Raw genomic sequence first — 18,876 nt, 5'->3', positions numbered from 1 at the left:
TTTTCTCATATGTTAAATTGGCATTTTTCCAATGAATGAACTTTGAAGATCAAATACAATTAGATCCCAGATGAGAAAGCAAGTCTGCAGACGTACGTATATAAATATCAAACGTAATAATGTATGTTGCATGCAATTTTAACCCAACAAGACTTGATATTCGAAATCGGCACTATCTAATCTAACTGTGAATTTGGAGTTGCAACAATTAGATTATACATACATATATATATAATATATATATATATATATATATATATATATATATTCGCTGTAGGCCCTATATATAATCAATGGCGCAGAATCTCATCAGATGGGTTCATATTCTTAATGTCATATCCTTTTGAATAATTACTAGCTGAAATCCCTGTTCTTCACACGGGGAGGATAAGGTTTATACTAAATATCTAAAAGTAAAGAAATTAATGAAATAAATAAGGAAGAGTAACACTTTTATCCTATGTTGTTATGTAAGCCAACATAACAAATATGTATTGTTGGTTTCATACATGAAAGGGGTTCTTAGCAACAGCGAGAAACATGCATAAATTTTGACCGTGCAAATCCCTCTAAAACAAAAAATCGAAAAAAAAACCGGCTTCGTATGCGATTAGATCTGTTAAAGATCTACCTGTGTAGAACGTGGTTGTTCTAGATGATTTCTATTGATGTGAAAATCTGATCACACACACACAATTTTATTATTATAAACTAGATGTAAGCACCCGTCGTTGTCGGGTCTTAATTCTGAAACCTGGATGACAAGAGAAGTTCATTTCCTGAGTATTTATCCTTTGATATTATGTAAGCCCGGACAGTTACAATGCAATGCAGGTTGCAAACAGGAAAGGCGTTCTTAGAAACAGCGAGAAAAACATGCATTCATTTTCGCATACATTTTCATCTCCCGTAACCCTTTCCTCCCCGAAAATAATAGAAAAGAAAAAACTGCTTCCTACACGCTTAGATTTTATGAAGATCTGTCTGTGTAAAGAAAAGTTAGTGCCTCTAAGGTGACACCTTTCTACGCAAAAAAAATTGATGACAGATACCCACATATATAATTTTAATATTGTTAAAGAAAACTATTGTCTTCGTTGCTAATAAAACCTATGCATAAAAATCCAATATTAACGGGCAAAAGAATTCCCTGTTTCTAAATGCCTAGAGTTCTAGTGTTAGATGCAAGAGAACTCGGTGTTATCACATGTTTGGACCTCACATGAAGCCCATGGACCCACATCCAACGTAGCACCGGTTTGAAAAGGGATACTAAAAATCAAAACAAACGAAGGAATAGAAGTTACATTGAAATAACACTTTAAATGCACTATCTATGTATAAGCAAACATAACTTGTAAACAAAACTCTACATTATAAAACAGACGTACATTGTGATTCCCCCATCCCACCCTGCGCATGATCAACGATTAAATTCCAATGTAATCGGTGTCGGATTGATGCACTCGACCAAATGTTACTTTAACGTGAGAGAGTATATTAAATAATATAAACTTTGTCTTAGTAAAGGATATTAACGATTTTAATATTAGATGAATAGTCTCCTGTATATATGGAACTTACGGAGGGTTACAAATGAAAGTAAGCGACCAATATCGACAATATGACTCAAGCCCTTGCAGCTGATCTAGTGGCTAGAGCAGAGTTTCTCAACTGTTTCCAACTTGCGGAACACTACGGGTGTTACTTGGATTCTTGCGGCACACTTATAGATATTATTATTTGTAAATATAAAACACAGTGATATTTTTTCTGTGATTATTGATCTCCTTCTCAGAGACAAGAAAGCTCTATCACTGGGTTTTCCCCGTAGTAAATCATTATGCTTATTTTTCATTCTAATTTAAAAATAGAAAACAAGTGCAAAGAAATATTGGAATCAGTTTTTTTAAATACCCTTTCTTTTTAAAAACTGTATCTAATGTTTTACTAAGAAGGAAGATCACTAAGTAACGAACTAACAAACAAGTCTCTTTTATTTTTAAAACACAAATGTAGGTAATTTGCCGAAAGGATTGAATATTTTAAATTTTCAATTTACAAAATAGTCTGCGATAATGGTCATAACAATGATAACAAATACTTTTTTCACATTAGAAATGTACAGAACAGTAATCCGGTACGAAACTTAAAATTGTAGATTCATAGTAGAGGTTCATAGTAATGTGAAATACAAATAATTTTCCCCTACGTTTTGCTATTTGATTGCTATAAAATTAATAGCTTTGTTTCGATTCCTCGCGGCATACCAGCGGCCCATTCACGGCACACCGGTTGGGAAACGCTGGGCTAGAGAGTTTGCTTTCGGAGAGGCGCACAAAATTTCTTATTCGATTCCCGATAGGAGAGGCATTGAACGCATTATGGTGATTCGGATTCTATCTTAAACTGTAGATCCACGTTTCGTATAGCCTCTGTGCTGAACAGAGACGCTAAACAACAAGAATAACAAATAACATGGCTCATATCTCGTAAAGCTATGATGCTGTTGAAAATATTACTAAAAATACGTACGTAATTATCAAAGATTATTGGCAGGCTAGCCTCTTCAAACTGAGAAGCTATTATGTACCACTGTATTCAGTTAACCCTTTCATCTTGATGCAGTAATTTTCTGTTTTAACACTGTCAGTCAACTATAGCCTCTTTCACCCCCTCCCTATCTTTCCTTCCACCGTACATTCTAGCAGATCTCTCATCATACTGTTCCTCTCAGCCTATGTGCCAAACAGCTTCTCTTCCTCTTTCTAATTACATCTAAAACTGTTCCTTTCCCCCCCCACTATTTCTAACATCTTATTCGTTTTCAGTTCGACCAAGTGAATTCTCTCCATTCTTCTCTACACCCACATTTCAAAAGCTACCAGTCTTTTAAAATCGCTTTTGCGTAATGTCCATATTTCTGTTCCATAGCGTGCAATATTCCACCCGAAACATTTTACGACAGTTTTCTGAACTCTTTATTCATTTCAAGGTCACACACAAGATTTTCTTCCTCCTAAAAGCTCCTTTTGCGATTTTTATCCTTACTGTTATTTCACGTTCGCACTTCATGTCCTCTTATGTTACGTATGCTTATATATTCAAGACCTATGACATTTAGTTTCACCTGAGCGATTTCGAGAAGGATGTGCATCCTCCTATGAAATTGGTACGGAAGTTTATTCTTATTGGTTTCCCGAAATTATTCCAAGCGCATAATATGTCATTTCTTCTTCTTTTATTTCAACACTATGGGCCTACGGGCAATATATTTACATCAAATACATGTGTGAAATATTTTGATTGTAAGACAAATAGCCTACATAAATTACCACCTGTAATTCACTTGCAAATACAGAATATTAAAAATTAATAATATGCAACCTTACCTGTATACCCAGAATCAGGAATTTTCAAGTCAATATCTTTCCGGAGAAAATGCAAATGTTTAGTAAGATTTCCTTCTTGCGGCACACCTCCATTTCTTCTTTTACCGTTTTGCAAAATCGGAAAAAATCCCGGATCATAAATGATTACCGTTTTCTCTCCAACAAATTCATCGTTCGCGTTCTGCATAATATTATATTGAGATAAATTGAAATAGATCCCGTATTTACGACACATAAAAGTTGGCGCGTTCCATCGTACGATAAACTTATTGTTTCCTCCCGATCCACCACGCGCCGCAACGAATACAACAACCGCAAGCACGAGAGATACCACAAGTTCCAAGGCAAGTTCCGTCTGCCTGGAGTGCATGTTGCTTGCTAAGTAGGGGAAGCAGTTTCGGTGGGAATTGTGAACAAGCCTGGTGGGGCAACGCGTTTTATAAACTTGGGAGCAAGCTAGCGTCTGAAATTATCGGTACATGACACAAGGACGCTTATCAGAATCAGTCAGTGAGAGTGAATGAGTGAGCCTTTAGCCACCTAGCGGGGGCGTCGTCCTTTAAAAGCCTTTCAAGTCAAGACAAAATGATTGTTTTATCCCCCTCTTTCTTACTTTCCTTAGATTAGAAGAAAAAGAAGAGAAGTCGTTGTCTGAGTACTCTGCTTTTAACTTTAAACCACCTAGTTGTTTAATATTCTATGTGTTAGTTTAGTTTCCTTAACTTGACAACCTTCATCAAAATATTTCCGCACTCGTTCCGAGAGGAAGAAAGCGAAAGGACTATTTTACATAATACACAGATTGCTTCTTTTTCTTCTAATTCTTAAAACGTAATCTACTGTGGCAGTTAATATATAGTAAATCTGGTAGTGACTTAGGTCATTTGCAGTCATGCAATGCGGGTGCATAATTATAGATAACATTTATTTTTCAAGGAAGCAAAATGAAAAAATGCACAGATTAAGGAAAAAAAGGACTTCTCATTAAATTTTTTGAGATATTCAGGTGTAGATAATACGAAAACTAATTTATGATTCTTATTTTACAGCATTTATTTTGTAAAAATAATTACGAAGAGGATATTTTGTGTTTATATATTTTTCTTGTTTTAAAATACTTAGATCATAAATATACCGGTAGAGTCTTCTTTCTGCGAATAGGAACATATTATATAATTTAAAATAAAGAAGAGTAAAGTTACTTATTAAGAATTGAACACTAATAGTGTTTCTATAAGAATACAAGAAATCTTCACGAAATAAACTGGTCAACGTTTTATCCATGTTCTCTCTTTTTTCTTTTCATAAACTCATAAATTCACCAACTTAATATTCAGCTCCATTGGAACAACGTTGCCTTAATCATTAATATAATTTGTTTCGTAACATCATCTTTTAAAAAAAAAAATGACTTAATTGACTTACAGATCACTTGTTGGAAGAAGCTACTACAAACTGACGAGCAGTGTTGCCAACAACGTTAACAATAATATCACTAAACGTACTATCACTATCATTAATATCACTACGAAAAGTCGCTAGAAACCTTAATTGTTATATAAATAATGCTAGTTTATTGATTGTACGATATTTCAAAAGTCACTAAATCCCAAATTTAACAATGCTAAACGAAACAAATCTTGTCTCTAAAATATATTATCAAATCATTAGATTAAACGATAAAATCCATAAATTGGCACCACTACTGACGAAAAATGACTGATCTGAAAGAATGTTATTCTTTAATACGATATTCATGATTTTTTTTGTTATTGAATGTAGTAATAACTTGCTTGTTTGAAGTCGTTTAAAGAAATAGGATGATTTATGCTAAACATTTCCTGTGCGAGTTTCATCTAAAGAAATTGGTTTTTCCAACTGAATTATCCGAACAAGATGAGATATAGTTCATTCACCGTTTCAATTATTTATTTTTAATTTGTAGACACTGTAACATTCAAATCACATTTGAAACTTTCTAGGGAATGGAGTATATATATTTCATAATACTTTCTTTTCGTAAGAGTGGTGTGCGTATCATGGGCAGCTATCAAGGTCCAATCAAGATGGAGTTCGATGCCACTAACCGTTGGCTGTTTACATTGACGGATTATTATGCACTTGGTGTATAGGTTGAGAATCATTGAGTTGAATTATTGCTAATTATGAATTCACGTTTAAACACCTCCATTTCTTGGAAGGCAACTATTATGATAGAATTGGTGTAATGGAATTTGTGAGAAAACGAGATAACCTCGAAAAAACCAACGAACATAATGTTGTTCACTACAAACTCGTGTCACTGAGGGTCGAACTAGGGACCCATTTTACCAGAGGTAAGCGGTCTGCCACTGAGCCACCGTGCTCCCAAAATGTGATTAAATAAATTAGTGTTTGCGAAATACTGATTACTGTTAACAATTCGTCTCTAAAATGGGTGAGGTGGATCAGTGGTAAAGCGCTCACCTCTTGTTTGATCCCATCTCGTGCTAAGTGGACTTTGTGGGGGGACAAACACCAAATACGTGGCTTTTCTCTTGGTTCTTCCACTTAATTCATTCCACCATTATCACCAATCTCACTATTGCTGTCTCTCTTAGCCTCAGTGCATAATCGTGGGACGTTAAACTAAAAACAAAGTATGATGTCATTGAACAGTATAGGGAAGCCCTTATGAGTCAATTTTGCGTTTCTTCTTAACGTGTTTTTCTCAAGACTGTGTGTATGTAGAATAACCGAAATTCTCATGAGAATTATGTTGATAATGCAGATAATTTTACACAGAGATGGTTAGGACTTTGATAAATTTTAGTCGAAAGACTGCTCACTAACTTAGCATTAACAGATTTAACATTTTCCTTTCATCTCTGGCATAACTGTCCCAGAACTATTTGAAAGCAAATCTTGCATGGCGATGGTAGGTAAAGTGCAGAAAAGGCTTTTGAAGTGAGATAGCTATGATCAACCATCTTCGTGAGGAATTATGACTGAGAAGCTGTTCCATACCCGTAAGTGGAAGATTGAAGAATTTACTTTTAGTGTTAATCAAATTTGAGATGACTCACGAAAAAAATTGGACAACATTTTATCTATGTTGATTTGTCCTCTTTCTAAATTCACAAATGAACCGACTTAATATTCGTATCAATTTGAATGGCATATTTCCAATGGTAACTTATTTCTTAACATATTAAAATTGACTTAAAATTCACTTATAAAGTATTTTGAAGAACCTGTTGTATAAACTGAACAAGGATACTCCAGAGACTGTTATTTATTATTTTACGGAATAATGGAAGTTGTGGTTTTGTAGCGAGTTGGTTATGATAATTTATGTCCTTGAATAAAATATTGCCGAACAACTATCCCATACACGTTGCTTAGGAGATTGAATAGTACCTTTCCGTTTCTTCCCGAATGAACTAGCTTTATATATATATATATATATATATATATATATATATATATATATATATAGAGAGAGAGAGAGAGAGAGAGAGAGAGAGTTTCATTTAGCAAATTTTACACGACGATAAGCAAGTTTCGTTCATTCAGCTCAATTTTACCTCAAGCATTTTTATGTATATCCCTTAGTTCCAATGCATGTATCTTTTGTGTAATTTAGCGTATCTGAGGATGTATTTTTGGCAATACAAACAACTCAATTACACTATTATTTTGTAGTTACTAAAATATGTGAAGATTATACTTTTACATATATATTCAAGGAACTTCGTTCCTGAGCTTCAACAAAGTTCGTTACTGAATTCTCTATGTCTCTCTCTCTCTCTCTCTCTTTCTGTCTGTGTGTGTGTGTGTGTCTCTGCCTGCCTCTCTGTCTGGTTTTTGCGTTTTTTTCAATTTCCATTTGATAGAGCACAAAAAACCGTCTGAGAAAGTGATAGGATTTTTCGCGTCACTTTTACTGTTCCCGAGATATTGGCAAAAAATGGCCGATTTCGGAAGATTTAAGAAGCCATATCTCGGGAAATGTAAATTATAGAGAGATGATATTGGCGTTGATCAATACCTAAGAGGATGGTGAATATTTTGGTACCAAATAGTAACCGATGGCCACCGTTTCTCAGATATTGGCCAAAAAAAGTTCGAATTTCGGAACATTTAAGAAGCCATATCTCGGGAATCGTAAGTCATACAGAGGTGATATTTTGCGAGCAAGAGAAGGTGTGGATAAAAAGTTTTACTTTTACATCTAGAAACAATCATAGTTATCATTCCCGCCCCATCTTTCCATTCTTTTTAAAGTTCGTTCTGACAATGCTCTTCGAATATTCTGGACTGCTTTTTATTTTCTCCAATTTTTAAAAAGTGATAGAATGAATGGAATTGGAAAGTTCTGAACTCGTTTTTACAGATATATCTAACTTCACTCATATATCCTGAGGCCATAGCGTAGTATTTCTCAAGGACTTAACCTCTCTGAAGAAATTGTGTTTTAACTGCGTAGACCATGAGACCAGTGTGCCTGTCTGAGCTGAAACCTTGAATAAATTTGGTTTATAAGTCACGTAAAGCACATATATTGTTTTCTTGTACAAAACTACCAAAAGAATTTCCTCATAGGTTAGCGATCTCATCTTTGGTGTGGAAGACCTGATTGAATTTCCGATAGAAACATATATGGTTCGATTTCACATTCATCTGTAGGTTTACGTCTAGTGTGGTCCGTTGCTAAAACAAAACGGGTAGGGGTTAATTGGATAATGAAACTACCAGTAGCAATTTGATTTCAATTACATAGCAGTAATACATACTGGTAAGCCGGAGGCCCGGGTTCTATTACGACCTAGTCGTGGATTTTTTAAAAATCTTTGTAGTATATCATTGAATTCGCATCTGTAGGGAAATTGGCGTGATAAAAATCGGTTATTCCTTCATTTACTGTACAATTGGATTTCGATAACTTGAACCTCGATAACTCGATTTTTTCACATTCCTTTGGACTCTTCATAACACTCAATGTTAAAATAACCTCTATAAGTCGAATGTTTAAAAAATACATTGTGTACTGTAATTGGTTTACTCATGTCTAGAATGATAGTCCCACCTCTAAAGTTTTGCTTTCACTAGTAATCTTATTTAATTTAAAGAACTTTCTCAATTTCGAATTCTAGGGATCGAACGAATAAAACTTCGAGTTATGGAAGTTATATAGTCACTTTTAATAAGAAACGCAGAACCCCATTATCTCGAATTTCTGTTGATGCCACCTTGATAATTCTAACCTTGATTACTCGAATAACTCGATAGCTCGAATTTTTATCTTTCCCTTCAGTTTCCAGTTATCGAGGTCTCGCTGTATATAATTATTTACAATGTATTATAGTAAGTGCGTCACTAATATGATGATTTGTGTTACTTTTAGGCAGGTGTAAAAGTAGATCTGAAAAGGTAGGGGGACGTTAGGTAGTGGCATGATGGCATACTGTCCCCCTGCCTATCTTTGCCCATTGTAATGTTTTAGGAACTGGAGGGACGCCGTACAACCGAAATCGGGAAACGGCGTCCCCCGCGTTCCCCCTCACTTTTACCACTGCTCTTAGGAGTATTTGTATCACTGTTACAAGAAATCAAACAAAGTAATTTTTAACCGACTTTAAGAAAAGAAGAGACACTCAGGGATGAATGCAGAGGGTGCGTCCGGGAAGTCCGGACCTCCTCCCAAAATTACGACTTTCCCGTAAATTTAGTGTAATTTTAGGAGTTATTTTACAAATTATAATATAATTTATCCTCATATTGAATTTAAAGTCTCTCGAACAACAGGTGTAGTGTGAAAACCCTAATTAACCGACATTCAATTTGTATATGTTCACGCATAACTTCGAGATTAGTGCACAGATTTTGATGATTCTTTTATTGTTTAAAAGAGTATATGTTCCAGGTGGTCTCATGTAAGTTTTATCAGGATAGCCTTTGAAGCTAGACCATAAAACATCTCAACGAGTGTAGTGTAGAAACTATGATTATCCAACTCTAATATATTCACGCGTAACTTCAAGACAGATGCGCCGAATTAAGTAATTTTTACTTTTGTTTGATTGAATATATTTCTTTGGTAGTTTGAGATAAATTTCATGAGTACGAGTTTTAAGACTCACACACGCATGTTCCATTGTAAACAGATTTGAGGTTCTGTGTACTGATGAGAAACTACCATTTGATACATACATACGGAGAATTAATTAATAGATGATCAACGTATGCGTTGAATCGTATAAATTGTCAATCTGATTATGCAGTATAGATACATACAAAACAACATATGAATGCTTACTTGATTTTTAATCGAATTCCTTCTAATTTTTCAACAGTCTTTTCTATACTGTTTTTTTTATATATATATTAGAACATGTTCCTTAAGTATTAAAATTATTATCTTTTAATATTTACTATATATCCATAATTATAGCAAACCATTTCACTACATTAAGATAATCCATATTTCATCATATTAATTAACATTAGATTCCCTAAAGGTTGCTTCCAAAAATAACGTTAAACATTCGATATACTCATAATTAAAGTCATAAAGTATTGTTTCTCAACTACCTTATTAATTGCATATCAGAGACAAAATGTTACTACAATATAGTTGAAATTTGCAATACACATGTTGATCCGAGGTGTTCATTAATTTACAGCTGCATGTTTAATCGAAATTATTGATAAAAATTACAAATTTACATGTATATATTCAATTCGGTTATTTACTAATATCGATTAGAAAAAGCTTGTTTAGAACTTTAAGTTTTAGATCATACGATACAAATCAAATTCCAGTTTCAGTATCCTGGAATACCAATCGAAATTCAAATTGCCACTTATCCAAATATCAAGTAATGCTCTAGGTTCAGATTAAGTTTAGTGGTGCATTACAAGGCTCTCGTAGTCTTCAGAGCTAAATCATGAAATTTGTGGACGACTGATATCATTAATACAGTGATTACATTATTACGACGCACAACTGCAACATAGATGCACCAATTTTGTTGATTTATTTTTGTTTGAAAGAGTGTAGGATTATGTGTAGAAAATAAATAACCCAATTGAAGAGCTCAATTTCAAAAGAGCCTAACTCAAAATGTGTTTCAGGAGACGATATTTTGTGTGTGTTTCAATCATTCTATTTCCGTAAAAGAAAAGTAATCTACATAAAAGAAAATTGTAATTGCCTACGTTTCGTAAGATAACGGTGAAATTATCATCTATAGCAATAGTTTTATAAGTGTTTGTAGGTATGAGTCAGAAAATAACTTCAGAGAATACAGTTGACTAAGAATATTTTGGAAAACAACGTAGTTTTCTTTTGCCTACAACTAATTTGATTTATGTAGTTTTGGCATGAAAGCCTGTTCAATATACGAAGATGCTGAAATGAAACTTAATAGAACCAATATCTCAAAATTGACAAAATTTGATTTAGGCTCTTTTGGAATCCACCCCTTCAATTGGAAACGTTCAATGTTAATTTTCTTATTTATTGGTTTGTTGTTGGATCGGATTTTAATGTCCCTTTCAGCACCGAGGCTATGTGAAACATTAACGTAGGATTCGAACGACTGGCAATCATAGGTTAACGAGAATGCTCGTGGTATTTATTGGTTTATTTTGAGACGTTAAAGCTATACTCAAATATTCGACCACAGTTAAGATTTTTCGGATATACTCTAACAAAAAACTGCATTAGATTGAAGTAAGATTTTTGAAAATATCTTCTCATTCTTTTAAAATGCACTTCCTAGAAAGTTCTTTCCCCTTATTGCCTTCTAATATCTAGGATTTGATTCTTTTAAGAAAATAAATCACAACTGTTGTCAAAAGGTTATCAGCACGAGGTCAATTTTACTCACATACCATTACTAACGTAAAGCAGTTTCAAGTTTGACGTCCTGCAGTCTTACATTAGCTATGATGTCATGTCGGAAACGTCATATATTTACAATATTGTTTTATTATTTTTTTTGCTACATATAATCAAAGTTCAAAGCTTTCAATGTCGTTTTACTTTACTTTGTTATTAATTGGTTAATTTTTGTGCTAATCTGCTACACAAATACCTTGCATTACGCAGTTTTGTTTTAATGCGTTTTTTAAAGTTACACATTTTTAAGGATTTTTAATAGGTTTGCCAATTATTTATTTTTAAACTAGTTGTTGAGCCAGTCTCTTTGGCTTGCTGTGCGCAGCTCTACTTATTTACATTTATTATTATTATTATTATTATTATTATTATTATTATTATTATTATTAGTAGTAGTAGTAGTAGTAGTAGTAGTAGTAGTAGTAGTAGTAGTACTAGTAGTACTAGTAGTATTTAAGTTTGCCCACCTACCAACATGCTGTTACTCAAATATGAATGCTCAAAAATCTAAAAATGGTTTTGGGCCTTGCCTTAATAATAAATATTAAAATATGCTCATGTTCAGTATCATCATTATCCATTTTCAAATACAGTGGACTTTCGGATTACGAACCCCTTAATTCGCGAACAAATCGTTGTACAAACAAGTTTTGTGAGCAATTTTTCCTTCGGCTTACAAACAATATTTCGGGTTAGAATACACTCACACACATACACTCGTGTACCCAAATTCCACGAGACCGACAGTGGTTTTGCGCGTTTGTTGTAAATATTACCTGTAAAAATACGGTGATCAAGACAGGGGCGGATCCAGGGGGCGATCACACTCCATAGAAGAGGAAACTTGCTTATTTTATATATATATATATATATATATATATATATATATATATATATATATATATATATATATATATATATATATATATATATATAAATAAATAAAACCCATTCCAGAGCTTTTTGCGCTTAATAGTAGCTCTAAGTAGTAGTATTACAATCCACTGCCCCCAGAAGTCCGTCCTGGATCCGCCCCTGGATCAAGAACTATTTTCTTTTTTGTTCATTTTGCACTTTCGATATGTGCTTTTATAGCCTTTATATTGTTTTGTTTAATTTAATAATACTTATTTGTATTTAAAAAGGGTAATATTATTTTTCATTCCACATTATCTATATTTTCCATCACAGTAAAACACTTAAAATATAAAAATAGAGAACACATACAATACCATCTTCTTGTAGCTACACGGATTAATTGTTGTTTTTACGTTAACTACAATGGGAAAAATGTTTTTCTGTTTGTGAACATTTCGGTTCACGAACAGCGTTACGGAACAGATTAAATTCCTTATCAGGGAATTCACTCAAATCAAATTAAAACAATATAGTTTAAGTTGCAGTTAAACTACATGATATTGTAAAACAATATAATGCTGTCGAAATACATTAGCACTCAAATCTGATATGGTTATAACCAGGCTCGTCATTTGGGAAAGGCATTGCCCCCCCTTAAGTTTGAATCTTTTTTTGTTATTTCAGTTTAACTCCCCAGGATAATGTCCTTTTTCGTGCTAAGCAAAACTAATGATTAAAGTAAGTGAATGAGTGTGGAAGAATTGGTGGAATGAGAATATGGGAGGAAACAGGAATACCGCGAGAAAACCCACGAACACGATGTTGTCCACCAGAAACTTACTTGGACGGGGATCGAACCAGGGTCTCCACGCACCAGATGTAAGCCCTCTACCACTACACCACCGTGCCCGCCTCCCTCGAGCTTGAGAACCATATACGATATGTTTTACCACTTCTATACTAGTATACCAATTAAATGAAAGTAATGTCGATGAGGGATCTTTGCCCCACAAGGAAAATCTAAAATTACGCTGCTGGTTATGACCCTTGTGCTACTTTAAAATAAAATTAAACTATTCAGTTTTTAACTTGCAATTGAATGATCACAATAGTTTTAAATTGGTAAATTACCTGTATGCTAGTGACATCTATCAAAAACACTTGTAACAAAATATATTCTTCTGACTAGTGTGATGCACCCACCGTAACATGTTTTCCCTTTATAAGTGGGATAAGATATGTATAAGTTTGTATGTTTGTCTGTATAAGCTATTTGCTTATGATATCACAATATTAACTGCAATTGAGGGATGAGGAAATGTTGGCTCAGTGATAGAGTGCTTACTTCTGGTGGTTTGATAGCAGGCCATGTGAGTTTTTGGTGGACAACGGATAACCTGTGTGTGTGTTTAACCTGTCAAATAATAATTTGAGTCATAAGACAGTAAGTAAATGCTGAAACAGTCCTTTAAATCGTACTTATTTACGCGTTGTCACTACAACGCCGAGTGAGAGATGCCTTCCCCGAAAACCAAGGAAAACACACCAAAAACCTGTAGGTTAAAATCCTGTCTAAAGTCAATGATTTACCATTATTTCCACAAAGGAGAAACAGTACATTTTATTTATTTCATATAATTTACGAATGTTTGAATTTGAATGAGATTATCAGTTAGAGTTATCATTGGACGGAAATGTACGAAATGCGGCAATTTTTGTAAGACTTCGTTATTATGTTATTATGTTTTGACACTATAAATCAATGTAAATTTTCCATAATACATTCACGTCACTTCCTGAATATTTTCCGATTACCATTTCTAAGAAAAAAAATCAAAACAGAGAAGAAAATCAAGAACGCAGCTGGGCTATTAGAATTGTACAACTTAATTGATAAATCTGGAAAATGTTATAATTTTCTTACTAACAGCTTCTTATCTGTTGGTCCAACGTAGTTGACTGCTGATCTTAAGTGACTCATGACCTACGACTACATGTTGTCATCCACTATTTCTGGGTTTAGACCTTCCGTATTCTCATCACTGCAAATAATATGAGGAAAACTATAATCAAATACAGTGTTAAAACATTAACTACCCAATAAGACATGTATAAACGGATCTTTTAGCAAGTTATGATTTTAAATATACTGGTATAATCCCATTATAATTAAACCTGTGTTCAGAAAAAGAAACTCTTTAATAATGCAAATCATTCTCAATCAAATAATGTAAAATGTATTGTTCGTTTACATTGTCATATTCCTGCGCGTAGTCACGGTTTCGATTCTCATTGATAGTAGGCTATACTTTATTTATTTATTCAACACAACATGCTCTAGGCTCAGTTACAGTGTTGTTCCTAAAAATACATTTATCCTTAGTTATATATATGTATATTTTAACAAGGTTATACATTTACATACTTTCATTATCACGTATTTTTAGACTATTCTTGTATACTGTCTCCGACATTCCAAACACATCTATAACATATATTCTTTCAATTGCATTGTAGGAAGCATTCATCCTCCATATAGGAGACTTAACTATGATATTTGTTCTTGCCTTTTTCCAGTAAAATGTACTGCTATTTCCTACGCGGGTTTTACCTGATGGGACATGCAATTCAACCTTCGAAGCAAGATTCGGACAGTCAATTTTACCGTGTAGTAATTTGTGTAAAAATAAAAGATCCGTATGTTCTCTCCGTTGTTTCAACGTGTTCCTATTGAAGTTTTGCACTATTTCTGATTATGACTCGTATTTGGATACATGTCCGTTTTTCCATAAGCAAGCAATTTCAAGAATTTTGCTTGTATTCTTTCAATCATATCTACTTGTTTTAGGTGACCAAGACAGAGTCGCATATTCTAATTGCGATCTCACAAAACAGAAGTAGAGTTTCATTAACGTAGCATCGTTTTGAAACTCCTTACCTATTCTCATAACAAAGCCAAGATTTCTATATGATTATTTCAACACGATAAGTAAAACTTAATTTAGGATCAAATAGCACTCCTAAATCTTTAATTAAAGTAGGTGTCTCTAAAATAATTCCTTCAATAGAACAGTCATATTTAATGGTGTTTTCTTTTCGGGTAAAGGAAAGAGTTTTGCATTTATTTACGTTCAACTTAAACTTGTTATTGTCACACCAGTTCTTAATATTACATTAAGTCTATTTACAGTTTTGCACAGTCTTCAAGCGAATTAATTTTGGAAAATATTTTAAGGTCGTCAGCGAATAGAAGAGTGTTAGAATAATGAATATAAGACGGTAGGTCATTTATCACTAATAAAAATAAGAGTGGACCAAGATTTTAACCTTGAGGTACTCCAGATAATGCTGTGATTTTTTAGATACATATCTTTTTTGTATATACATGACGGCCTGTTGACGATTTTGCAAATAGGATGCGATTTTTTTTACTTGCATAGAGAAATTAAAAGTCGTTAGTTTTTGCAACAAAGGCTTTTGAGAAGTCAGTATAGATCACATCCACTTGACCCCCTCTATCTAATTCATTTGCAATAAAATCTGTAATAATGGCTAAATTAGTGGATGTTGATCTATTCTTTAAGAAGCCATGCTGGTATATTGATATGACGGGTTTTACATGGCACATATCATCTTGAATATTACTTGCTCAAACACCTTCGCAAATGCTGATAAAATAGAAATAGGCCTAAAATTATGTATATTCTTCGCATCACTAGATTTAGGGATAGAACTTGACTCTACAAGTCGATGTAGTAGTTCTGATCCTACGTTAATCAGTAAGTCCTTTAACATGTAGCCTCGGGACTGAAAAGAAGCTTAAAAGTCCAATCTATCTATCAATCAGTCAGTTAATCAATAAATCAATCAATCGCGTTAATGAGCTTTCCACTTATTGTTTCTATGAATTGGAAAACAAGTACTGCAACATGATAGTAAAATATTGTAGAATGGATCCATGTATACAATGGGAAATTAATATATTAAGATATTGAAACTCTAGTTCTCTGACCACATCTCCTCAATAGTTAAGAAATCAATACGTATACTGGGGTTTCTTTACAGATTCACTGAACTACATACTGTGGCATCATTAGCAACATTCTATAAAACTCTAATAGCACCCAAGACTGAATACTGCTCTTCCACATGAGCCATGGCCGCACCTACACATCTCTTTAAACTTGAGTCTGTTCTCAATTTCTTTATTGCAATAGTACGTTTTCGTGTTCTCGCACTTTGAATATCACCTAAGGAATATTACGGTATCTTAATATCCAGATGCCGGAGTACGCAAAAATAACTATGTTCTGAAGTTTCTTCATTAGGTAGTTAATTGGAGCCTAAGATCAGAAACCCTACTTCAACAACTATCCTCACGTGTTCCTTCCCGCAAAACCCGGAATACCCACCTACTCCATCTTGCACTCCCTAGGTTGACAATTATACAGAGGTCTCTTTTTCACAAAATACCGGGGATGCGGCACAGGATCGACACGGCACAGGATCGACACGGCACAGGATCGACACGGCATACGACCGACAATTCAGCTCAGAAACCTGTTTCGGTCCTGTGCCGTGTCGATCCTGTGCCGTTTCGGTCCTATGCCGTGTCGATCCTATGCCGTGTCGATCTGTGCCGTTTTGCTCTCACGCCGCTGCTCTGAAATAATTTAACTTTTAATCATGTGCCTAAAAAAATAATATTTTTATTATCTGTTTAATCTTTGCTCTTACAAATTATAAACTCCTGTCGATTCTATGCCTGTGCAAGTTATATGCATAGAATACGTACGATCGAAACGGCATAGAGCCGACACGGCATAGGATCGACACGGCACAGGATCGACACGGCATAGGACCGAAACGGCACAGGATCGACACGGCATAGGAACGAAACGGCACAGGATCGACACGGCACAGGATCGACACGGCGCAGGACCGAAACGGCATAGGACCGAAACAACGCACGATCATCCCCACTGCGTAGTATCTATAAAACCAAATATTTATTTCTCATAAAAGCAATCAGAGACCTGTCAATTGATTTTAAAATATAAGAATTATAAGATATTTACTATATGAATATTAATAATTGTGAGTGACAAAAGAATGATAGTGCTAAATGGACAAAATATAATTTCTTGTGTGCTTGGTCAAAAGCATTTCTATATGTATGGAATACTTATATTTATTATTATTATTATTATTATTATTATTATTATTATTATTATTATTATTATTATTATTATTATTATTATTATTATTATTATTATTATTATTATTATTACGTTTTAACTCGTTTTGAAATCATGGCCTGATTCCACTAGAAAGCGAAAGCCATGAGAAATGTAAGCTAAGTAGTAATATGGAATACTTTTAATGTTGCTCACTAGAGGAAACATGCTCGCATGTCTTCTCGTCTCGATATCGAGACCACAAGAGACTTTTTTAATAAGAAGCTCAGTTGGGAAGTAATAACTGAGCCGATGGCTCGAGCCGGCTCGCTCGGGGTGAACCATCGGCTCGAGCTGGCTTGGTTGGATGAACCATCTGCTCGGTTCGGCTCATCTGGGCCGAAGGCTCTTGCTGACACGGTTCGGTGAGCTGTTGGCTCGGCTCACTTCTCGGTTCGGGTCCATAGTGAGTGAGCTGTGAGCCCAGCTGCTCAAGTTGTTTACAATTGTAAACCCGGGCCGAACAGTTTTGAAGATATTTGGCCAGTGCCCTATAACTTTTAACAATGTTTGGCTCGAGCCCGAATACTCAACCTAAACCCTCAACCCAAATTCACAAGCTCGTGAACAATATCCTTGACTCCTAGAATTCACGACTACCGAGGTTAGCAATCAACTTATTTTTTAGTATTCAAACACAGACCGCGTTTCTTTCATGTTTAAACACAGTGTTGTTATAATTATAATTATAATTATTATTTATTATTAATAATAATAATAATAAAAGTTGTACTAGTAGTAGTACTAGTATCATTGATAACCTATATTGTCTATGCAAGATACTTGAAGAGAATACTCGAAACTACAAACCAGATTTGGTTCGACTCGACCCGAATTCGAGTCGAGTTGGAGGAAATTTTTCGAATCGCGTTCAAAGATGTCTGTTTTTAGTCGAATCGAGTTTCAAAGAATACTCGCTCGTACTCACTCGTGCCCATCGTAGGATGACCACATTCTAACAATCGAAAAGTAGGACACAAGTATAATAGTACTGTATATGATATCTTACTGCGTCGGCAATACGCATATCATTATTTCAATTAATGTTAACCTTAAGTTAATGAACATTTTTGTTAAGAAGAAGCACTGAACAAAATTATTAAAGGAATTAAACACAACTCCAAATGCTTTGATGAATAACAAATTGGTTTATTTTATGAACGTACAGTCAAAGTTCGTGTTGGGCTAAATAATAATAATAATAATAATAATAATAATAATAATAATAATAATAATAATAATAATAATAATAATAATAATAATAATAATAATAAATTTCGAAGCGTGGTATTATTTTAAGAAATGAAAGAAAATTTAGACCGGCACAAAGGAACTTCTATTTAACTTGGTTAGCATCACTGTCATAAGTTCAATAAGAAACCTTTCCTACTTTACCGATATCTCAACAAGGCCTTCTCAGTAAAAGCGATGTATTGTAAAAAATGGTTTGTTGATTGTTCTCCATCCCTAGTCTTCTGAGGAGTGTTTAAAAACACAGCGGTTC

General features: G+C 34.1%; 1 protein-coding gene across 1 annotated transcript in view; it reads right to left on the bottom strand.

The window, feature by feature from the left end:
• LOC145671117 (hyaluronidase B-like) overlaps window positions 1–3,836 on the bottom strand; it is a 137,341-nt gene extending 133,505 nt beyond the window's left edge. The window contains exon 1 of the mRNA XM_081739906.1: window positions 3,393–3,836. Within this exon, the coding sequence (XP_081596032.1) occupies window positions 3,393–3,762 (370 nt within the window). The 5' untranslated portion in view covers window positions 3,763–3,836. The remainder of the gene's footprint in view (window positions 1–3,392) is intronic.
• Window positions 3,837–18,876: the final 15,040 nt, after the last annotated feature.

Source organism: Thermobia domestica, chromosome 15 (genome assembly GCF_964235325.1).
Source record: "Thermobia domestica chromosome 15, izTheDome1.hap1.1, whole genome shotgun sequence".
Taxonomy (NCBI): Eukaryota; Metazoa; Arthropoda; class Insecta; order Zygentoma; family Lepismatidae; genus Thermobia; species Thermobia domestica.
The sequence above is the reverse complement of the archived record's forward strand: the minus strand, read 5'-3'. Positions and strand labels throughout refer to the sequence as shown.